General features: G+C 37.8%; 2 protein-coding genes across 2 annotated transcripts; both read right to left on the bottom strand.

The window, feature by feature from the left end:
• Nucleotides 1-9211: 9211 nt before the first annotated feature.
• LOC139708072 (uncharacterized) lies at nucleotides 9212-9661 on the bottom strand. The gene has a single exon (XM_071620055.1). The coding sequence runs from the start codon at nucleotides 9659-9661 to the stop codon at nucleotides 9212-9214; it is 450 nt and encodes a 149-aa protein (XP_071476156.1).
• A 3783-nt stretch (nucleotides 9662-13444) lies between these two features.
• Nucleotides 13445-21154, bottom strand: LOC139708067 (cytosolic beta-glucosidase-like). Its single transcript, XM_071620051.1, has 8 exons — nucleotides 20943-21154; nucleotides 19918-20105; nucleotides 18897-19091; nucleotides 17695-18010; nucleotides 17030-17180; nucleotides 15686-15800; nucleotides 14540-14708; nucleotides 13445-13668 (listed from the first exon to the last, which is right to left on the bottom strand). Exons 1-8 carry the CDS (start codon nucleotides 21148-21150, stop codon nucleotides 13445-13447), a joined length of 1566 nt encoding a protein of 521 aa, XP_071476152.1. The 5' UTR covers nucleotides 21151-21154.
• Nucleotides 21155-25305: the final 4151 nt, after the last annotated feature.

Here is a 25305-nt window from a genome sequence, read left to right as displayed (position 1 = left end):
ATCCTGTGCATCATTTGTATAATCATATTTGATCGGTAATTAATTCCACCAACTCCATGTTTCATATGGTTTGATGTTGATCATGGTTTCAAGTTTACGTTAAATATTTTCAATCCATGAAAACATAAATCAATTCACAACAGATCTGAACCTATATGTCACCATATTCCCCTATATATTACGCAAATACGGTAATAGAGAACTATTGAAATTCAGCATTTTCACCCTAAAAATATAAAAAAAATCCAGAGGGCTCCTGAGTAGGTCCTAGGGGATCACCTCTCCAAATTTGGTGATTGTATCCGCCCTGTAACGGTAAGCCCAAATTTTGACATTAAGCGACCTATATGGGGGCCGGGGACAATATTCCCCCCCCCCCCCAATATTTTTATTGCCAACTGCCCCCACCCTTCACGAGGAAAAATCAGGCGATTTATTAGGAACACATATATTTTACTATCTCTGAAACCTGCGGGGAATGATTGTGCATATACCACCCCCCCCCCCCCCTGCTATCTACGCCCCTGCTTGGTGGGGAGGGGTGCTCTGGGAGATGGGAACAATATGTTTGCGAAATATGATATTGCTGTAGAAGTAAAGGAACGACCATAATATACATAAATGACAGGTTTATGAACTGAGCTGCCTTCTCCCCCCCCCCCCCCCACCTCCGTAAATCGATCTATAAGCTTGACTCTTGTATCTTTTTTTTTTTTCTAGTTCTTGCAGCTTGTCAAAAAAGTTAGTGCTAGTGGCCGTAGATAAAATCTATGCCCTCTCCCCATTCCGCCCTTGGTAAATCAATGCTATGTGTTGATATCACATTTTGTTGAGAAATGCTTATGATAATACTTGTGTCAATTGTCAACGCTTATTTAATGATTCTATTTTAAATTTCCAGAGTGAATGGCTCAATAGTCCATGTCTTTGATTTGGTTTTAATCCCAATTAGTTGCATAATTTATTTTCAGTTTTTCCACAAAATTTCAAAATGTCAAATGGAGAGGCTTATTTACTGTCGCAATTTATTCCTATAATTCAATATAATTTCAGATAGTTTAAGATGTTTTAAAGAGCAAGTTGCTGCCTTCCGTCTGTCAAATACGTATTCCAGTACTATTCTTTCCATGATAACAATTTGTGGAATATGGCAAATAGCTTAAAAATCAGGAAGAATGTCAATTTTTCCAGATATTGCTGTCGTGTGGAAGAGAAATTCAGTATGCAAATCCACGACGCAATGAGGTTGCAAATGTCGCAAAGAAATATGTATATTGACTTGCCGAGTTTCAACAACACGCCTTCTTGTCCCCTTGTCCAAACAACTTGTCATCTTGTTTTCTTGTCCTAAACATGTCAACTTGGAGAGTTCCAACAGCTCATCATCTTGTCTGCTTATCCCCCAAAAGTCAATTTCCGAGTTTCAACAACTCGTTATCTTTTTCAACTCGGCCTCTTATCCCAAACAACTTGTCATCTTGAAATCTTGTCCCAAACAAGTCAACTTACCGAGTTCCAACAACTCGGCTGCTTGTCTTCTTGACCCAAACAAGTCGACTTGCCGAGTTCCAACAACCCGTCATCTTGTATTTTTGTCCAAAGCAAGTCGACTTGCCGAGTTTCGACAGCTCATGATCTTGTCTATTCGTCCCAAACAAATCGACTCAACAACTCGGCTTCTTGTCTTCTTGATCCAAACAAGTCGACTTGCCGAGTTCCAATAACTCGGCTTCTCGGTATTTAACTTGTCTTCTCGTCTTCTTATCTCGTCATCTGGTCGGCGCTTATAAGCTTCCGTAGCAAGCAGAGTAACATGCATTATTCAAAATCATTTTACGCTGTGTGCGCCCAGCGGGATCGCGATGATTACATTAATTATTTAGGCTGTATTCCATGTCTGCACTTTGCGTTATTACATTACACAAGTAAATGTATCATGTATCATTATAATTGAGAAAGAATAAGAATAAGAAGAATCATTTGTGAGTTGATACCGTAGCCAAAAGAATAAAAAAGAAGGGGTTGAAAACGTGTTCTTTGTTTTTCTTCCGAAAAATCTCTTCGCGTGTGTTGTGCATGCGTTCTTGAAAAGTGCACGGCAGGGTTGAACTCGTAATCCTTTCTACACTGACACCTATCTCTTCCTCTTGTTTTGAACCATTCTGAAAGAATAGAAATATCGTTTGTGAAACACAGTATACAATTTTAATAAGCAAAGTCATATTGTATTAAAAACGTTTGTTACTTTTTTTCTGAACATGGGTGCAAGCAGAGTAACATGCATTATTCAAAATCATTTTACGCTGTGTGCGCCCAGCGGGATCGCGATGATTACATAAATTATTTAGGCTGTATTCCATGTCTGCACTTTGCGTTATTACATTAGACAAGTAAATGTATCATTATAATTGAGAAAGAATAAGAAGGAATCATTTGTGAGTTGATACCGTAGCCAAAAGAATAAAAAAGAAGGGGTTGAAAACGTGTTCTTTGTTTTTCTTCCGAAAAATCTCTTCGCGTGTGTTGTGCATGCGTTCTTGAAAAGTGCACGGCAGGGTTGAACTCGTAATCCTTTCTACACTGACACCTATCTCTTCCTCTTGTTTTGAACCATTCTGAAAGAATAGAAATATCGTTTGTGAAACACAGTATACAATTTTAATAAGCAAAGTCATATTGTATTAAAAACGTTTGATACTTTTTTTCTGAACATGGGTGCAAGCAGAGTAACATGCATTATTCAAAATCATTTTACGCTGTGTGCGCCCAGCGGGATCGCGATGATTACATTAATTATTTAGGCTGTATTCCATGTCTGCACTTTGCGTTATTACATTACACAAGTAAATGTATCATTATAATTGAGAAAGAATAAGAAGGAATCATTTGTGAGTTGATACCGTAGCCAAAAGAATAAAAAAGAAGGGGTTGAAAACGTGTTCTTTGTTTTTCTTCCGAAAAATCTCTTCGCGTGTGTTGTGCATGCGTTCTTGAAAAGTGCACGGCAGGGTTGAACTCGTAATCCTTTCTACACTGACACCTATCTCTTCCTCTTGTTTTGAACCATTCTGAAAGAATAGAAATATCGTTTGTGAAACACAGTATACAATTTTAATAAGCAAAGTCATATTGTATTAAAAACGTTTGTTACTTTTTTTCTGAACATGGGTGCAAGCAGAGTAACATGCATTATTCAAAATCATTTTACGCTGTGTGCGCCCAGCGGGATCGCGATGATTACATTAATTATTTAGGCTGTATTCCATGTCTGCACTTTGCGTTATTACATTACACAAGTAAATGTATCATTATTATTGAGAAAGAATAAGAAGGAATCATTCGTGAGTTGATACCAAAAGAATAAAAAAGAACGGGTTGAAAACGCGTTCTTTGTTTTTCTTCCGAAAAATCTCTTCGCGTGTGTTGTGCATGCGTTCTTGAAAAGTGCACGGCAGGGTTGAACTCGTAATCCTTTCTACACTGACACCTATCTCTTCCTCTTGTTTTGAACCATTCTGAAAGAATAGAAATATCGTTTGTGAAACACAGTATACAATTTTAATAAGCAAAGTCATATTGTATTAAAAACGTTTGTTACTTTTTTTCTGAACATGGGTGCAAGCAGAGTAACATGCATTATTCAAAATCATTTTACGCTGTGTGCGCCCAGCGGGATCGCGATGATTACATTAAATATTTAGGCTGTATTCCATGTCTGCATCAGCAGGGGTTGAAAATGCGTTTTGTATTTTTCTCCCCAAAATCCTTCGCATTTTATACATGCGTTCTGGAAAGGTAGACGACATGGTTGAATTCGTGATCCTTTTTACGCCTATCTCTTCCTCATTATAACGGCCATTCTGAAAGAATGAAATTATTCATTTGTAAAGATACAGTGTGAAATAATAATGGACATCACGATAATTTCATAAATTATTTCGGCTGTAATCTTTTACGTATAGTGTACACATCAATGTTTCCTAACCAGCAAAACAACTGGAAGTCGGAACTAATATGGAAAGGATTATGATAAGCTGCACATGCATTCCAAAAATATATCTCTCAATGTTCTGTCACCAGTTTGTTTTACTGGATGAAACAATTTTGAATGAGTTTTTTTTTTTTTTTTTTTGGTCACATGCAACAGGCTCAGGAAAGGGACACAGAGCGGGAGGGGTTAGGAGGGGTACGATCCCCCTCGTAAGCACAAGAGATTTTACATTGCATGCATTCTGGTGCATACTTTGGAAAAGATATTTAGACAAACGCAAGAAAATTTTCCTCATTTCGGGAATTATTTGGCGACAAAATGACATGTTTGCCCCCACCCCCGTCGTCCAGAATCTACGTCCCTGCATACGAACTGGGCTTTTGCGTTCTTAGAATACAGATACAAATGAAAAAATTTCGATGGAAAATTTGGAAAGCTGTCAATCCCCAGAATGTACTATAAGGTTTTTAATGGGAAACAAAGCGGGGAAAAGGTGGATTCAAAGAAGATATCCCCTCCCACCGCGATGGATCTGTCGTGTTCTCTCTTGTAACTGAAGTGAGAGACCTGGTGCACTCTTAAGATAAAACTTTTGGGAATCTTGCAATCTAAAAAGAAAAAAAGAAAAGGACCGAAAGGGGAGGGGGTACCCCCTCCCACGCGAGATATTTTTTTTTCGCATTTTCAGAATTGAAATTCTGCAATGTGTTGCACACTTTGGATAAGATGTTTGGACAGTTTTCTATCCAAAAACGCAAGAAAAGTTTCCTCATTTCGGGAATCATTGGGGATCAAAATTATATGTTTGGTACCCCCTTGCATTTTTAGAATTCAGATGAAAATATGTCGCAAATACATTTATAAGGTAATCTGGGAAAATTTCAATCCCAGAAGTGTATACTTTTTTTTTGAGGGGGGGGGGGGACCCTTCAAAAATTGAAAGCATCTAGATATCTCCTCCCACCCACTGAACTTTTGCATTTTCTTTTAATTGAAGTAACAGACCTGGTGCACACTTTAGATGAAACATTTTAAAATCTGTCAATCTGAAGTGTACGGGGAGGGTATGGGAGGGGGTAGGCCTAGGCCTATCCCCCTCTTACTCGAAGGAGATTTTGTATTTTCAGAATTGAAATTCCGCCATCTTTTGGTGAAATATAAAAATAGTTTTCTATTTAAAAAAAAGGTAAGAACATTTCCACATCTCGGGAGTTACGAGGAGGAGCAAAATGATATGTTTGTCCACGATACTTTTATTGGGGAACCCCCCCCCCCCCCCAACCCCTCTGCATATGAGGGAGCTTTTGTAAGTGAAAGATCTGCTGCACACTCTGTGATAAATTATTTGGAAATATACGTCAATCTCAAAAGTGTACAAAGTATATTGTAAGGGATCCAGTATATAGCGGAGCTTTTGCAGGTTTATGAGTGCAATTCAACGATCTGGGGCATAGCTCTGGCGGCATTTGGTCAATTTTCCATGAAGAGAGTTCGAGATTTGTCCTCATCTTGAAAATTCGTGGGGGACAAATGATTTGTCTGCCCAAACACTCCCATAGGGGCGGGGCAAATGCCCCTTTGCCTCCCCCCAGATAGATTCGACGCCCCTGATCATCCCTTAGTATACCCATAGATTGTATCCTGACTGAGTCAGCAGAGTCATCATCATTTCTCAGGAATGATTCAGGAATTAATGGAGAGGGTTCAATTATGGCGGTATAGTTTTTGTTATTGTTTGTTTGTTTGTTTTTCGTACATATTATTTTGCAGATGGTCCCGAGTTGCTCGCGTCATAGCATGTTTACATGTAGGTCTATATCTATTGACGTTGTTAACGTCTGGGCCATTCCTTACAGTGTATGTCGATTATTACTTTCTTCAGCGCTTGAGAAAAATATGTATTTACACAACATCCTACAAGATAGAATACTGTTCAGTTCTGTTACCTGTATTTCGGGGGGGGGGAGGGATTCATACCCCCATCCCCTAGTATTTACGCCCATGCCTTGTACTCGTGGTGGTATAGGGTCATTGTCATGCTACTTAAATTCTGAAACATTGAATCGTGAGATTTTGCAAATTGTATAAGCTTGCGTACTGATCATGGAAGAATAGTCCAAAAAAAAAAATACTCCAAATACAAATGTGCGAGCTTTTTTTTTCTTACGATTGACACCCATGACACTATGTGACCGTGCACCACAAAACGAACAAAAAGTCGTACACACTGATTTTGTGTGAGGATTGAAAATAAGTGAAATGGGCCAACTTAAGCGATCTTGAGTTTTTCATATTTTCTGAAAGAGCAAGTCTTCTTCTACATTATGCTAAAATTTGGGATCATAAAACGGGTAGAAAAGTGTGTTTTTTAGCAGTTTATCTTGAACATGTTTTGGTAGAATAGTGTTATCAGGTGTGTTTTTAGAGTCCCTTTTTCATTTCTTAAGAACCTTGTGCGTACTCTTCACTTTCAACTCTGATAACTTTTTAAAGGATGATGCTACTGCTTTGAAAGTTAGCATCATTTATGAACAAAATATGTTGATAAGGCACGCTCAATTTCAGTTTAATCTGATAATCTCTTCATCATTGTTACTTTTGTGGTTTACATCCTGTTTTTTGTCCCATTCATTGCACAGCCAGCGCGGCTTGGTAAAGATTTAGTTAGTGCTTGAATAGACACTGCACTTCAGAGCCTCTTTTCTCAGTTCACACTTTTCCTGAGTGTGTGTTTTCATTTCAATATTTAGATAAAAATATGTTAGGAGAATCCATTTGATTTGAGTTATACATCATTTTAAAACTTAAAGTCTGCTATTTTAGATTATGCTCTTAACTAAAATTTCATGCCTGGCGACTTTCTGTGCGTTTTGTGATGCAGGGTCACCTATAGTCTGTGGCAACATCTGACAGATTTTAGGATTTATTAGGATTTAGGCCCCCCCCCCCCCCAAAAAAAAAAAAAGCCCAAGCTATTTTGACCCTTCCCAAGCCCGGGGGGGGGGGGCTAACTTTTTATTTAATCATTTAATATATCACCGTCATATTTGGCACATGGATAGAGCAACTCACATGCTGCATGACCGTACATTTGAATTTTCTCATGGTCACCCATGGAGGGCGCTATTTACGAGAAACGATAAAGAAATACATAAGAAATATGCTAAAAACATGATTTTCCTGTGTAATATCTTCATCTCGGTATACATGTCTTATTATAGACCAATCATTCTCATATTTGCCACAAATGATAAGTAAGTAGAATCTCATTATTGGCTATGGTGGAAATTTCTCAAGATCATCACATGGAGCGCTATTCATATGACATAAAAAATACATTTTGAGACCTGTGACCTGGGATAGGTAGGCGTACGTGTATAGTTATCACATTTCACATTTGCATGATATTGGAATTTTGAGTTTGTAGATAGATAATAATTGATTATGATAATGTAATGATATTACAGGCATAACTAGAGTGTAAGAATCAAAATGATACATTATAGAAGGGCAATCGTTGTAAAAAGCGGGTTTTTTATTTTCGCTATCAACGTTTGATGCTTTTGTCACATACAAACAATGGACATGATAAGAAAAACATTTTTAGGACCATAATCACTTTACATGTTGCTTCTCCAGCAAATTTCAGCCCAGAAACGCCCATTCCATTCATTGTAATTTTGTTAATTGAAAGTGGAACAGAAAAAAAATGAATCTGACTGACATGGTTATCAGTTTATGGTTGCCATGGTAGCCAGCAATATCAAATAGAGCTAAATGTATATCGAAATGTTTGCAATAAGATGTTAGGATAAGTCACTAAATCTGGTTGAAATTGGATAGAGGGCAAAGGAAAGGCAAATGAAAATCTGGTACGGGCTCAATGCCCCCCTCCCCTTAATGGGCTTTAAAGGGTTAAGCTTACGGGGAAGGGTATGAAACTTTAAGTTACGAGTACTTAATCATTAAAACAACATAAGAATTGAATATTTCCTTGTGAACAATAGCAACAGCATAGCAACAGAAATGCTATTAAAATAATAAGAAAAAGAAGGAAGAAAAAAAATAATGTACGTATTGCTGTCAATATGTATATGAATACGTGTGTACTTAAACTCTGTCTCCCTAATATGTGATACATAAATATGAAATTTGATATTGGCACATTATGGAAAAAGGTCTCCCTAAGATACTTATTTTTCAAAGTGTCTCCCTAAGGTGGACTCTTGGGTTAGAAAACCTAAAGGAGACAAAATTATCACTTTTAGAATTGAATTTTCTTGGTTCCAATTTATATTTCGGATTAAAAAGAGATCTTCATTTCCAATGTTTTAACATAATATGTAAAAATAGAAACTATGACAAAATCACTCTTTTCAGAGTTTACCATATTGTCGCTGTAAGGTATGTATTTCACGAACGTGTCCCTAAGGTTTCTTCCAGGAGTATAGATATATATATATATATATATATATATATATATATATATATATATATACATTGCAAATAGTGTTATGAATATGCATTCGTACAAAGAAGGTGTGCCCTGTTCGGACCATGTTGGGGGAAAAAAGATGGATCCAGACGAGACTGGGACGATGCCGTGTGAAGCGAGGGATGAATAAAAGTTCTTGTTACTTTAAGTTTGATATCATTGGTGGTGGTGGTGATTAATTTTGTTTTCGTGTCAAAATGTGTGACGTCATGTTGTTGTGCCACCAGGATTTCCATCCCTACCGTAATAATAGCACAATGTTCCTAAATCAAACAAATGAACAACTACTCTCTGTATGTTCCGTAGGCGTATATATATATATATATATATATATATATATATATATATATATATCCTTTTCCCTATTTGTCTTTCTCTTTCTCTTGCTCTTCATCTACCCTTTCTCTTTCAATTTACCTAAAGCAAGTATTTTTTTGATGATTTTGATGTTGTTCATGCTCGGTCGATAAAATCCATTGGTTTTGTTTCTGTGTTATGTTTGCAAGCGTATAATAATAATAATAATAATAATAATAATAATAATAATAATAATAATACATTTATAGAGCGCATTTTCCATAAACACACATGTTCAAATGCGCTTTACCAGTGGATTATTAATATTAACGGAACAAGTGGGTTTTTAGATGTTTTTTGAAGGTGGCAAGAGATTGCTGGCTGCGGAGAGTTTTGGGCAGTTGATTCCACAGTTTGGAAGCAGCAGATTAAAATGCTTCATCACCAAGTGTGGCCAGCATCTTGGAAGTTGGGTGATTCAGTGTGATACCTTGTGAGGAGCGGAGGGTGTACCGGGATGGGTGACGGATGGTTATGAGATCAGATAAGTAAGGAGGGGCAAGACCATGGATGCATTTGAAAGTGAGCAGAAGTATTTTGTAGTGGATCCTGGACCTGATGGGAAGCCAGTTCAGTTGACGGAGGACAGGTTGCATGTGGGAAAATTTGGATGTGCCTGTGGCAAGTCTGGCAGCTGCATTCTGAACCCGCTGTAATTTCTCAATCTGGGTAGCAGTGGCACCGTAGAGCAGGCCATTACAGTAGTCGAGGCGGCTGGTGATGAAGGCATGAATGATGATGAGTAATGATCTCTGGTCCAGATATTTGTGAATTCGACGGATGTTGTGCAGATGGTAAAAGGCTGCCTTACATGTCATTAGGACATGCTGATCAATTATATATCGAGTTCATCCTTAAACTACAGCCAGGTTTCATCCTATGTATTTCTATCCCAGTTTTGGTTTCATTGAAGTAGCCTCATATAATTTCAAAAAAAAAAGCCTCACATAAAAAAAAAAAAATCATTTGGAGCACTTCACCAAGCTATTATAAACCTCGTCATAACCCCAGATTCAATGAAAAGCTTGATACAGGTACTTGTTGATGATTACATGCATTTATTATTAAAAGACATACGTCCCATTACCGTTGTTAAGGATACGAACTTGTGGATCTGATGACCCAATCAATAATTAAAAGGCCACCATGCCAAAAAAAAAAAAAGATCACAGGAATTGTATGCAAATAGCCCCCTTATGAAAATGAGGGACAATTAAAGGGGATGGCTAGTAACTGATCAGTGGGAATCAGTGGGAATGCTGAGGGATGATTGTTCCAATCCTTGTGGGATTCATTTAAGAGTACATTATATATTTATTCTTGTGTGAAAATTATTTGCTTCAGAATGGTCTCATACTCAAGTAATGTGCAGTTTAATGTTTCCAGGTAAGCGTCCCATGGTCAGTGACGGGGCATTAATCTGCACATTACTTGAATATGAGACCGTTCTGAAGCAAATAATTTTCACACAACAGTAGATATATAATGTACTCTTAAATGAATCCCACAATGATTGGAACAATCATCCCTCAGCATTCCCACTGATTCCCACTGATCGGTTACTAGCCATCCCATTTAAGTGCAATTCCACTTCATGTACAAGTTACCTTCAATAAAAGAGCAATACCATACGAATTTCACATTAAGGTATATATTTCATGATTTTTTTTTTCTTTCTGAGGCTGCCATCACTATAAAGCATCTGTATAAGATGGCAGACTTCTGCATTTTTCTTTTTAACTGGAATTAAGTGAGCATTTCCAGGATTTCATCGTATTTGTTCAAAATGCTTCAAAGATTATTGTAATTATTATACTGTGAATCCATCACGTACATTTTTGTTCAAAATACACTGTACATGTCCTATGAATTCTGTTAGAAATGCAGAAATAAAATCACAACTGAACTAACTTGAGAATCGGACGTTAACAAAATTCTGTAAACTGAGAGAGAGAGAGAGAGAGAGAGAGAGAGATGAGAGGGGGAAGAAAGAGAGAGAGAGATGAGAGGGGGAAGAAAGAGAGAGATAGAGATGAGAGGGGGAAGAAAGAAAGAGCCTACAAACCAACAAGCTTTCATTTATCAACATATTTTCAGGAATACCAAAAACGAATTTGTTATTTACTAAGTATAGGGCTACACATGTATCAAATGAATTCATTCTTGTATCTCGTCGTGTGAGTCCATAACTGAGGTGAAATTTCATCTAATGTATATAAATGTCGATACATGTAGGTTCCTAACCGAGTTAATATAGGTTTTCCCATTCATTTTCAAACTTTTTTTCATTCAATTTCACAATTTTGTACTTCAATTTCGTCGCGGGATGTCGGGAATAGGCCAATCTTACTTTCAAATTCGTGTTTCGTCGTTCATTTTCAAATAAAGTCAATTCAATTCAGTCATTTGGCATACATTTTCGTCATTAACAGTTCAAATTCGTCAGTCTCACTCGCAGCACTCAAAACAGCAGGATCGATTTCGTCTTTTGCCGATCATTTTCGTTCAATTTTCATTCACCATATCTCTATCTGGTGTGATTTCCCAGTCATTCATGTATTTTCTTTTTCGGTGACCGTTCACATTCTATATTCAGGAGTTATCATACGCACAAGTTAGTGTCCCCACCCCACACATACACACAGAAACACACATACAGGCACACACACAGAGGCAATCCGAGTATACACTGGTACAAACAGACGTACCGTCTCGCATACGAATACACTGACAAACGATTTCTATAGGCAAATATCTGGCTAATTTGAATGAAAAATTCATGAAATTGTGTGAACAAAAAGGAATTTGATCTTCACATTCGGCGATCCGTCAGCGGGAGGGGTGAATTTGAAAGACAATTGACGATTTGGAATGCTATGTCTTCAAAAATGTTTGACGAAAACGAATTACAATGACAATTGACGAGATTTAAGTTAAGGTTTGCGTTCCACGTGCTTCTCGGGACGAAATTGAATAATAAATCTTTGAAATCGAATGACGAAAGTGCAAAAATGGATGGGAAAACCAATAACTAATCATTTACACGAATGAAATATTCATATTCTCGAGGCAGCAAAAAGCGAGTTTCACATCTGCGGCGCGAACCCTTATACGTTAAGACGACGATGGAAAATAGCTGTCTCTTGTATGTGCAGATCCACATTTTTCCCCTGATTTAAGGAGACCTCCGGATGATTTTCATATTTTTACACTTGAACAACTATAAATTAGTTATACTGAGGACAGAGTTTCAGAATTTGTGATACTTGGGATGAAGAATAAGAATATTTTCAAAATTAAGAACAAATTGCATTGAACAAGGATGATGACATGGCAGAGTCACCATAAGAATGTATGAGTTGGGGTTCAAGGAAGCAGAACAAAAGAAGAAGGTACGCATAGATTATACACAGGTGAACTCGCAAGCAGGCAGTATTGCAATGGAATTACACTGCTACATTTCTGAAATGTGTGAACCTCCTATTTCATCATCCTCGTTCAGTGTAATTTGTTTAAGGTTTTTGAAAGTATTGTTTCTCTGCTCAAGAACCACAATAAATTCCACTAATCTATACATGGAGTTGACGATGTATGTACTACATAATGTGAAATTCCAAAAATCGGGTGGAATGTCCCTTTAACGTCGTCTTAGCGTTTGCGTTGCAGATCTAAGCTCGCTAACGTCATTACGAACTCTCGTAAACCTGAGCAGTCATTTTACTTACCATCTAGAACAGCGGAATTACCATTACGCCGTTCAGCAGATTAGTTTCATGTTAATTATTTATTTTCATTTCATATTTCAATCTACTTTATATGTGATACGTAAGATCCGTATGCAAGTTAATTATGATTCATATTTGTATGGAATCTAATCAATCAAGCTTTTCTGGAAAAAAATATTTGTGTGTGTATATGAGTGTGTGAGTGTGTGTGTGTGTGTGTGTGTGTGTGTGTGATGGTGTGTGTGTGTATGTGTGTGTGTGTGCGTGTATGTGTGTGTATGTGTGTGTATGTGTGTGTGTGTGTGGTGTTTGCCTGTGCGTTGTGTGTTCGTGTGTGTTAGGTGGCAGGGAAGAGTGAGCAGTGAGAGGGTTTACGTACTTTTATCCCGATAGATGTGCAAAATTATCCGGAGAATTCCGTGACACTATTATAAACCACGGTAAACGTCAGGTCTGTTGATTGGTTGTAATCTAATTCTTTATTCCGTGAATGAAGTATCCCCCATTGCACACCTGAATGAAGTTGTCATTGAAAGAATAGTTCACACATTTTCCTCTACACGTTTCGCTTTAACACATATTTGTGATCATTAGATTTCGAAGATTACATAGTAGGTGAATGAAAACATTTGCCATTCTTTGTAACTTCTTCATCAATAAACTTGCGAGCGGTATTAATCAATCAAACATACGTATCTAAACAGTAATATTTCTATTTGATGTATCCAATGCTTTAATCATTTTGGTATTCCAGTGAATGGAAACAGAGAGTTATATATACCCTATTTCGTGATTGTGGTTTTATTGCACTGTAGAACGATACCATTGTACTTTCGATGTCTATAGGCAATTTGATTGATTATCGTCGATTACACTTTATAGTTCTGTCTTTGCCTCAGCGTCCGCAGCAGGGAAGCCGTTCTCTTTCACTATCTGCGCAAAGGTCGCCGCCGACTTTTTGGCGCGACGCGTTCGCGCGGGATCGTTGAAGTCCACGTGGTAGAGTCCGAAACGTTCGCTGAATCCCGACGCCCACTCGAAGTTGTCCATAAGGGTCCAAGCGAAGTAGCCGCGTAAGTTCACACCGTCCACCTTCGAAGCTACGTTAAGTTTTTGTGGAATGGTGACAGACAAACAGATAGACAGACAAACAGATAAAAGATACAGATATGAAATATGTGAAAGGATTTGTGTTTTGCATTTACAGATAGACATGCGTGAATCACGTAAAGAATTATTATCATTTTCATTTTCAATTCATTTTCATATTTCTCAATGAAAAATGCATCAAATATAAAAGAAAATTCTCCATGATGTCCAGCCAGGATGGACAATGAAATATTTCAAAAGTATAAGACATGGTGGTCAATCTATGAAAGTTTGAATCTCTAAGTATAATAGCTAAATAATATGATGTCATGGCATGTTTACGTGTATGCCTAAAGAAAAAAAAAAAACATTTCAACAACTTGCATTTAACTAATACGTGATTTTCCATTATGGCTATATGCCCTCCAACAGAAGATAGATTGTAGCTATTCTCATTGTTGTTGTTTTATCATTCTGTATAATCTGACTCTATTTTGTGTTTTACTTCAGTGTGTTTACTTTTCGTTTTTGAATGATTCCACTAAATTCATAGTCATAGCGATTGTTTATTGAATAACATGCTCCACTGACATCAATATGGCTATTTCTGTTTTTTCGTGTAACGGGGAAAAAAATCCAATCTCTCCAATTAATTATAAATTTTTCTCTTGAGCCCATCGCCAATCTGACGAAATCTCCTGAAGGATGTGGGGGGGGGGGACTTTTAACTCAGATTAAGTCGTGTGAAAGTCAAGAATCTTATCCATCCAGTATCTAACCCCACCAACCCTTATCAGTAGTATCAATAACATAATAAAATATGTTACCGTTACCATATTTGAAAAAAAAAGCATGGAATATAATTGTGGTTGTCATTGTTACCTTTCAATGCCTCGTTGAGGTAAGCACGGTAATATTTGCATCGGAGCTCGTCGTCCAGGTTCATCGGACCGTCGGGCTCCGAGACGCCGTTCTCTGTGACGTAGATCGGTACGTCACCGTAGTTTTCTTTAACCCAGTTGAGGAGGCCCCGAAAGCCCCATGGAACGACCTGAAGAGATCACAAAAAAGCCTCGTATTGTTTCTTTTTCTACAGTGAAAAAAAAAATGTTCTCCTGTAATTTTACTAGGCTCTACCACAATCATGTTTCCTCTGACGAGCTAAGCCATTAGTTTGCAGGCACAAACCCTTGTTGGTCGTAAAGGAGTGTGTGCCAAAGCAATTCTTTCATATTCCCTCCACTGTAGCTGCTCCCAACAAGTACAGTGCCTATGGGACACTTTGTTGTTATTGTTGTTGTTGTTACTGCTGCTGCTGGTGGTTGATTTTAACGCGCGTGTCATTCAATTGTAAATACTTACGCCAGTGGTGCATGTTACTATTGTCTTTTCTTGTTGTTGTTGTTGTTCTTAGCGCAGAGTCCTTTACAACCAACTTAAAAGGGTTTGTGCCTGCAAACTACCGAGACATATAGATCAGAGAGCACGATTTTCAAGGAAACATGTGTTGTTGGCCCATCGTGAGTTTGCTTACAAAATTAAAGTACATTGCATTGCGTAGTCATGTGGTAGTACTTACACGTTTAGATTTCTGAACTTAAATATAGACGAATAGGGAATTCTTTGTTACTTTTTGATCTATTATAAGGTCAAATTTCCCAACTGTAATTAAGGGCTCTGAGAGAGGAGAGATGAACGTAAAAATATCAAGGCTGAATATGTCTGTATGTGACATGAGTTATTTGATAGCTATAGTGTCCATCTAACAAATCTTAAGAACGCAGGAAAGATACTTATAACGGCTTGCGCAATATAGGTATCGCATTGTTCTCATCATTTTGTGGTGCTATCAGTACTGATGTGAAATGACGTGTCACAACGAACAAACAAACAAACAAACTTTCCAGCCCCCAAAAGAGAAGCGTCGTGGTGACGATGTGCATGAGCGAAAATGAATGAATTATCGTCAAGCAGTAATAGATTCACACTGATCAATGTTGATGAGATACTAAATTGTTATTGGCTTACTTTGAGCCACTCGGAAGCAGCCTGGGGCCAGGCGGGGTCGGAGCTGAACTCGGCTTGCATGTCGTCGAATACTGTGGGCACGGGGTTAAAGATCGCCTCCTTATGGGCCACAAACCTAAAACAATAAGTGTTTTCGAAAAGGGGAAGAAAGAGGCAACGACAAGGAAGAAAAAGAAAACAAGAGAACGAGGGGCAAAGGAAAGAATAGAGATCAGAGAAACCAAGAATTAAAGAAAAGGGCATTTGACAAGAAGAAGAAAGGAAGGGGAGGAAGACGAAACAGGAGAAATAAAAGGAATCGAACAGAAACGAAAACTCCCAGGTATAACCTAATTGTGCAGTAAATTTTCTGCCGTGAACATGAGGAAATATCGCATGACGAATTTGTATTAAACACTTATACGCATTTCAAAATAGTGATTACTTTGTCTTGTTTGTTGTTGAGTAGCCCCTAAAATGATATGTCGTCTGACGAGCATTCCATGAATCTGCATTAATGATAATAATAATAATAATAATAATAATAATAATAATAATAATAATAATAATAATAATAATAATAATAATAATATAGTCTTATTTACCCAGGGTATTAAGCATTAAGCACATAATGATACGTATTTCAAAATGATGATTATTTTGTTGTCAAGTAGCCCCCAAAATGCTATGTCGCCTGACGAGCATTCCATAACACTACGTTGTGTACAATAGACCATAGACCAAAATCAATCACATAAGCCAGTCTTTTTTTTTTCTTCATATTATATCAGCCAAGAGAGCAAAATTGTACATTCTTGAAATATCACCTTCACCGTCAAATTGTGGCAGATATGTTGGACTGCAAACAAACTCTAAACAAAATGTCGGCAAAAATCGGTTACTGTCAATAATATCCAGCATATTCATCGATATGTCTCCTGTCATCCGGCATTTATTTTCTAATGGTATAAAGACATAGTCAATCATGGCAGTGCACCTCTCGTACTCCGGCCTACTCGTCAGAAACCTTATTACCATAAAACTACAAATATTACATATATTTTTTCGAAAACGCTTGGAAATGCCATTCAAACTGTATCATCATTACCTCGTCATAATACAAGCAATCAAACTTTGCTATCATTTCTCTTATTATTGTTGACGTCGATAACTGTTATGATAATGACATTGTTCTTTGTATTTGTGATGATTTATTGAATCAGTAGTAGTCAACTGTTCTTTGTTTCTATGGTTATCATCTTCAAGCGCAATTATGTTTACTCTAATTGTGTAGATTATCAAGCCTTAGTAAATGTGGCCATTATCATTACTGGTATAATTATTTCAACCGGAGAGTTTGGTTACCTGGTCGAATAGTGGTTGAGCCCGAAAAAGTCTGCTGTCCCCTTGATGAGTAGCTTCTCTTGCTCCGTGAATACGGGCAGACGAGATACCGTCAGTTCCTGGAGGGCGCTGAGGTTAGCAACGGCTTGCTTCACTACATCCGGGTAATCTCCTGTCAGTGTGATAGCAATATTCATAAAACCAGCAATTATGATTTAAAGAAAAATGGTAATGACGACAATACATAGTGTACAAAAAGAATAAAAAGATAATCATCCAAACAAAATGAGATCAGTAACAATAATCATAATAGTATCAACGTCATTATTGTTATTGTTACTTTCATTATTGGTATTATTGTAATCATTATTATTATCATCATCACCATCATCATAATCGAAATCTTATTTACAGTGGGTAAATGTCAGTGCTGTCTTCATACACCTTGGGTCGAGAACGACATGGTCAGTAAAAATATCATGTCCTAGGACGTTAACACTGAGCTGGACTCGAACTCCGGACCTCTTGTTTGAAAGTCCAAAGCTTTATCTGTTGTTTAACATAGGCCTACCACAGCGCTTTAAATCCCTGCGGACAAAATCTACTACATTGTGTTTTGTGAGCAAGCGTTGCTAGTGTGGACATGCTGTGTTCGTCATTCAGTTCATATGACTAGTCCCGCCTACCATTTCCGAAGATGGGGTTGGCAACGGAGCCGAGCTCGAACATCCGCATCCTGTCTGCCGCGGCCCTGTCGGCGGCGCTATTTGGATCGGCTGGCTCGGACCAGAACGAGTTGAACACGATGGAGATTTTCCCGCCCTGCTGGGGGCGATACTTCTGGTCGTAGGTATGCCAGGCGCGCGCATGCGCCTTAATCATGGTGTGCACGGCGCGGTAAGTCCCGTAGCCGGGACGAGTTTTTCCCGGAGCGAAAATCCCCGCCTCATAGCCTTGGATGGCAATGACCTTTGGTTCGTTGATGGTGAACCAGAGTTTGACCTACAAAAAGCAATTGGGATATGATATTTTGGCCGACCGATCTCTAAAAGTGTCCAGGAATTTGAACAACTTACATTATGATAAGATGCCGATGTTATTTTTGGCATAGATATTATAGGTAATCTGCCATCGTACTTTTACGAAATATGTTTTATATAATTATAAACGAAGGTTATGTAGAACCCTCTTTTGCGTGTTGTTATCTTTAATTTTTGACCTTGTTTAGTTTTGGTAACTTTGGATGTTATCTTAACATGGTCGATAAGAATTCCGACAATATTACAACTTCATTATATCACACACTTTTCACATGAAAGACGTTTGCGTGTATGCGTGTCTGCATGAGTGTGTGCGAGTGTGTGTGTTTGTGAATGGTAATCAAATCCATCTCAGCTGTTTGTATTCTTAGTTGACTGAGAGGAACTATCAAACTATTCGCACAACCTACAAAAGTATGACTACGACAAAACAGAATATGCTGTCACCAAGTAGGCTCTTACGATCGTTGCATTAAGACCCCGACGTCACAGACAACCATTCTGTTCTTTGTCGAATTGATAATGGTACATTGAAAGAAACAAAGTTGATCGATCAACTTTATTTCTTTCAATCTGTACCACGATGAACATCTTCCGTGCTATTGGTACATTCATTTCTTTCTTTTTTTTTACCACGTAAGCCTTCTTGACTTTCTAAGTGGCATTTTTCCTGTGTCTCTTTCTCTTCTCTTGTTGAGGGATATGCAAAAATATATTACATATTATATATTGTATATTTTATCATTAGTATATATATATATATATATATATATATATATATATATATATATATTCGAAGCAATTATGACGGATCAAGCTTGACATAGTCTCTCTCCGAGTCTGTTCACCTTGTCGCCGAATTCGTTGAAGCAGAAGTCGGCGTAGGCCTGGAAGTAGAGGGCCATCATCTCGTTCTCCCAGCCGCCGATTTCCTCCAGCACGTGCGGGAGGTCGAAGTGGTAGAGGGTGACGGCCGGCTGGATACCGGCGGCTAAGAGCCCGTCGATCACGGCGTGGTAGTATTTCAAAGCGGCCTCGTTCGCCTGAAGATCGAGTGGGGAAAACAATTCGTGCAATGTTAGTAATTGCTCGTCTATCATATTTTTTTTTTCATCTTTGCAGAAAAAACTAATATACCAAACAAAACAAAACAGAGTATTGTCGACATGCGGTAGAGCATAATCAGTACAGCCATTGTTGCCATAGTGATCTCAATCAAAGGCCTATAACTATACACACACACACACACACACACACACACACACTCAAATGGGGAAAAATATAAGTGAATGAATGCCTGGCAATAGAGATAGATACGTGTAACAAGTCAATAACGAAAGGAACCAAATGATTGAACAATACATCATCAGTAGGGCCTATACATGCACTAATAAACGTTAATAGGGAACTAATGAATTAAAGAAAGTTTTGGTCAAAAGTCATTATCATTGCTAAACCCACATTTGATAATTTTCTAGAACAAATGCACCTAGGATAGCTTTTAGCTATTATGAGCGTAAACAAGAAAAGGGATTCACGTTCGTCAGAATATGAAGGAGATCGATCAGCACTGAAACATAGAATAGAAATTACGTATTGTCATCCATAGTTTGCTCAGCCTTAACCATTCACTCAAATAATGAATACAGCTGAATTAGGACCATTCATCCTGATTTTCAAGGACCTATAGAAATGCGTATGTTTGTACTTCTATCCGTAACTTTCTCTATACGTTGGTCGATGTTCTATGTATTTTATTCTTTTGCATACCTTGGGATAATCATAATGTTTCTTTAAATGGAAACAAACAAATAAACAAAATAAACAAGCAAATACAGAAACAAACAAACAAGCAAACAAACATCGTACCTGAATCGTGAATCCAGTCGGGAAGATTCGCGCCCAGGAGAGGGAGAAGCGGTAGTGGGTCAGACCGAGTTCCTGTAGCATCTCGATGTCCCGCTGGTAGTTGTGGTAGCTGTCACAGGCCACGTCCCCAGTCTGATCTTGGTGAGTCTTCCCAGGGATGTGAGTGAAGACGTCCCACACGTTTGGACCTCAAGATAACAATAATTACAGAAACTACAATAAGTTTCTCACCGTCACACAACTATCATTGGATTTTGTGTTGTGTGCTGTGTGAGCATAATAAAAGATAGGTATATAACCATTATATTCGTTCCCTGTATCTCTCCTTAAATTATTCCTACATATTGTTATTTGAACATATGTTCATATTATGTTACATTCTGATCAAAACTTTTATTTTCTTTGGCGCCACCTGTAAGGCTGAAGTCCCCTTGGTAATAATGTATGAGCAATATCACTCAAGTAAAGGGTAAAATGTTATTAAGAGATATCAAATATATCAAATTGTCGTTGTCGTTATCGTTATCGTTGATGATTGGCATGATTATTTTTTTGGGAAATCGTAGTGTAATAGTAGTAGTAGTAATAGAAGTAGTAGCAGTAGTAGAGGTAGTCGCAGTAGTAGCCTAGGTAGTAGTAGTAGTAGTAGTAGTAGTAGTAGTAGTAGTAGTAGTAGTAGTAGTACAGAAATAGTTAGTTAGTAGTAGTAGTAGTAGTAGTAGTAGTAACAGAAATAGTTAGTAGTAGTTAGTAGTAGTAGTAGTAGTAGTAGTAGTAGTAGTAGTAGTAGTAACAGAAATAATAGTAGTAGGGGTGTAGTAGTAGTAGTGGTAGTCATGATGGTAGAGTAGATTTAGAAGTATTGGTATAATCATTATTATCCTTTTCACCATCGTTATATATCACCTCTAATTAGTCAATACCATACCAGTACTGTATTCGTCTTTATGGTAATTGCTCTCGTTTATTCTTTATGTATATTTTAAGTTAAAATACTACTCCAAAATTTAATGCCGCCTATATACCTTTTCCTTCCTCATCCCACGCCCCCTCGATCTGGTAGGCAGCAGTGGAGGCTCCCCAGATGAACCCTTCCGGGAAAGTGCCGTGGAGGAGACTGTCCCGCTCAGGGTCGTTAAAGATGTCTTGAAAGACAAACTCCCCCGTCGACGGTGATGCGGCTACCACCAGGAGAATGGTTGCCATGGCAACGAGCGCATTGAGACCAACCATGATTATCAAGATTGCTAGGCGTGTCCAGAGTCAGTCAGTCCCTTCAGATATATATCTCCTGTCCCAGACAAAGTAAAAAGGAAGAACAACAGAGGGCAAAGCAGATGAATAAAGGAAGAAGAGAGAGAGAGAAAAAAGAAGAAGGATGAAAATACAGGGAAAGAAAATCATTAATTGATGGTCTTCGGTTATGAATACACTCGACTTTTCACAGGAAAAACACCGTTGTCCTGCCGGACCAGTTCCACAAGCCAGGTATATTCATGGTTATCTGAGCCAAGAATATCCTCTACAAGGAATTCTCTGACGTTTTTAAAGAAAGTTTACTTTAAAGTTTTAAAGTAAAGTATACTGAATGCAAGAACACAAGTAGTCAATAGAAAGATATAAAGATGAAAGGGATATCTGTAGCATGCATACATCGCGGAGAAACGAATGTACAAAACTCCTTATCCATTTGTTAACGTTGGTACATTGTATAGTTTAAGGTCACCTCGGTGCCGAGGCGTGTTTTAGTAAGTCACCCAATCAACGTCTTGTCTTGAATATTTCACACTGGCAAAGTTTCAGCACGTTATCAATTCACGTCGTCTCCCTCGTCAAGGAGATCAGGCAAGATTAGATATTGTGAAAGTTAACATCTATTTTTTTGTCCCGTGCATAGCTTTCTCACTTGAAATCCGATTTTGAAGAAGCTTACATCTTTTTGATAGGTTGATCCTGTTCTGCCTTGTGTCCATGACCTCAGGCAAACTTGACACAATGCAGCATTGCAGTTTAGCATCAAGCACATTCTGCCCTGCCCCAAACGGTGCATTTTGTGTATGTACACTAATTTGGTACGGTGTATAGGTCTGACTCTTTTAGTTTGATATCGCAGAGTCCCTGAAAAAAAAAAAAAGTGTCTTGGCTCAAAACGTAGCGCATGCATTCCTGCATATTAATGACGGGAAAGTAAGAATTCTAAAATTTGAGAAAATGTACACTTTCTGGCCCGGTATATCAGATAGTTCTTATCCCTATTTCACATGTAATAATTGTACAGATGACGTCTGGATATTCATTTAACTGTCCCTACTCCAATCTGGTCACGTAGTATTTCCAGGGGTGCGGTCAAAGGTTATTTTAGTTCCATTGAGTCAGAATGGATTTATCGCGAGTTATCTGGCAAAGTCACAATAGCTCGAGAGACAAATCTGGCAAATATTAACCCCCTGTGCTGTCCTTTACGTTCTCCACAAGCGAAGATAGCCGATTCAGAAATCACAAAGTGTGCTTGAAATAGTCCCTCTATCTCACCATTGACAATATCACTTTGTCGAGCGATGCACAGATACATTATTTTATCAGCATGCCGCCGCTCTTACTTGTGGAAAAAAATTAGTTTATGGTAATGTAATGATTTGGTATTGTATCTTACAAATCTAATGAAGGGGTGTAGCAGTTTCGACGGGAATTAAATATCCCGAACTTCTTGTAAGTGTACTAGTGCTTGTCTTCTTATTTACAAAGTAAGAAGGCAAGTTGATTGTAAGCCTTAACTACCTTAAGAATGTCGTGCATGAATAGGCAGACACACAGTTTACATGTACAATGTACATCCTATTGAATGGTCTAAAATTAGCATTGATGTGTACCTTTCGCGTATAATTGCCACGTCATAATCATAAGAATGCATGCAAGTATCATCGTGAAATGTCATTAAATACAGATTTTTGCCTGCGGTATAGTAACACAGCCATTACCTACATGGGCATTGGTATTCTAGTATCATTCGGCTCATCTTCGTTCATTTATCATCTCCCTCCCTGCTTTCCTTTCACATCCCAATCCCCCTCTCCTGCTCTTTTTCTTCTTCTTTTTTGATATTGTTTCATACCAATCATATTTTACATTTCGTACATACGAATAATCTTCCTACATTTCAGATCAACTGCTTATATTTCTCTTTCTGACGGATATAGAAGTTATGTATCAATTATTGTCTTGTGCATTCTTTGAGGCATGGATGTTTCTACAATCACATGAGGACATAAAACTTTACATTTTTTAAGATAATGATAGAGAGAGAAAGAGAGACGAGGAAGAGGACAGAAAGAGAAAGAGAGAGAGAGAGAGTGAGAGATGGAGAGAAGAAGAGATGAGATAATACAACTTGCAATTTATCAATGTCGGATTCCCACTGAATAAGTCAAATTAATTACAGATTAAATCGTAACTCCTGTTGGCTATATTTACCACTAGCAACCACAGAAAAACATACAATCTCAGGCTAAAATGAAATCATGTACTCAAATGTGAACTACTTTGCTTTGCACATGTAAAAGAAGCCTCAACAGTGAATACACGATACAAAAATGCATCGAGTAAGTTTGTGTACAAAGAGTGCGTATAGAAAAAAAAAAATAGATAAAAAACGGAAAGGTGAAACTCCAGAGAATTGCATTACATTTATGTGCTGATTAGAAATTAGTTTTATTGTAACTTACCGTCTTGACACCTCCACGGGGAACGGCTCCTGCGCCTATGAAACACTGCTTGCTGAGCCAAGCCGTAGGTCGGACCCTTTGGTGCGGTGTAGTATGATATGGGATCACCCCCTGTTTGCTTCGAGGGTTAGCACTGATTATTTAAGTTCGAGAACTTGTTTACCTTCCGCGATAACTGGGATCATGGATCACCAACGACTCCCCTACATTACCAACGTTAGCATCTATTCCCTTATTTTAAACCCATAACCACCAAATAACGTTCACCAAAAATATCGCGAGACAGGAATTGATCTAATCAACAGTACGCATATTTGATATTCTTCTTCTCTTTTTATCGTTATTGCCGTTATTCTTATTGTAAATACATGTATTGTGTATGTGGTACTGTATTATCTTAAAGTATATGAAAGATGTTTTTCAGTCAATTTGCTGATACTGATTCTTGTAATCAGCCTTATGGAGCTAACCTCGATTACCATACGCTATTTGTTAACACCCTTTATCAAGATGTATATCATTTTGATTTATCAAAATATATGAAGCTTCAGGTGTGAGTTTGTTCAATTTGTCTCCCTCTACAAATCAAATTCGTTAAGATCGCAACTGCTGATCTGTAAATCAACAAACATGTCGGAAAAAAAGGAACCATTGGGACTCAAGCCTGGTTCACAAGCAAACTCTTGACGAGGACAGTGGCCTCAGAAATGAGAGTCTAAACAATATCTATTTCTAGAGGGAGACGATTCGAAGAAACTCACACCTGAACCTTCACCCCTTTGAAAAATATCTTTCTTTCATTTATATGAAGCTTATTCAGGAATGAGATTTCATGTTAACAAATGTGACTTGAATGCATCTTTTTCTTTCTTCTTCGTTCTCTCTCTCTCTCTCTCTCTCTGCCCTCCCTTTCTCCCCCTCTCTCCCCTACCCTCGATTTCCCCGCCCCTCCCCCTCTCTTGTTGATTCTATCTACTACATTGTAGTATCCTGTTCTTCCGTACAGTGCACTCCCTTTATACCAAACACAGTAGTAATGAAATGATGGTTACACGAAATACAAATCCAGATCATAAATCTATCAGCTCTATGCTTTTTTATTGTTCATACATTTTTTGTTCGGTTATAACGAAATTTTGATATAACAAAAGAAAACTGCTGGTCCTCAGGACTTCGTTACAACGGGAGTCCAGTGTACTTTAATATGGCATTCAGCTGATATTAACGAGCATTGGTGAATTACACGTACTGGTATGTCAGGTGAAGTAACTTAACAAAGATGATATATGACAAACACAAACGCAACAAAACAAAAAACTGAAGTGCACTGTTTTTAGTAGAGTCACAAAATAAATGTGAACAATTTATTGAACCAGATCCCATTTCTTCTTCTCTATAACAATCATAATATAGATACATCTTCATATTATCTTTAGAAATTCAATAATGCTACCTAGATTGTACAGTGTAAATGGCTCTTCAATGCGTAACAAGCACATTACAGTATTGCATAATTGTCGACCCCACACATACAAAGCCAGTGTCATATCACCATCAGTTGACACATATAATGCAGTTTGAACCACAATGTTAACTTACAGAGAGAGTACATCAAAGAAAAAGAATGAAATTTTCACTGAAATTGATCTTACGAACAAAATAAAAA

The sequence above is a fragment of the Diadema antillarum genome, unplaced genomic scaffold (assembly GCF_040938485.1).
Source record: "Diadema antillarum isolate AM-2024a unplaced genomic scaffold, OU_Dant_1.0 seq00001299_RagTag, whole genome shotgun sequence".
Taxonomy (NCBI): Eukaryota; Metazoa; Echinodermata; class Echinoidea; order Diadematoida; family Diadematidae; genus Diadema; species Diadema antillarum.
Note: the sequence above shows the minus strand (reverse complement) of the source record. Positions and strands in the feature narration are given on the sequence as shown.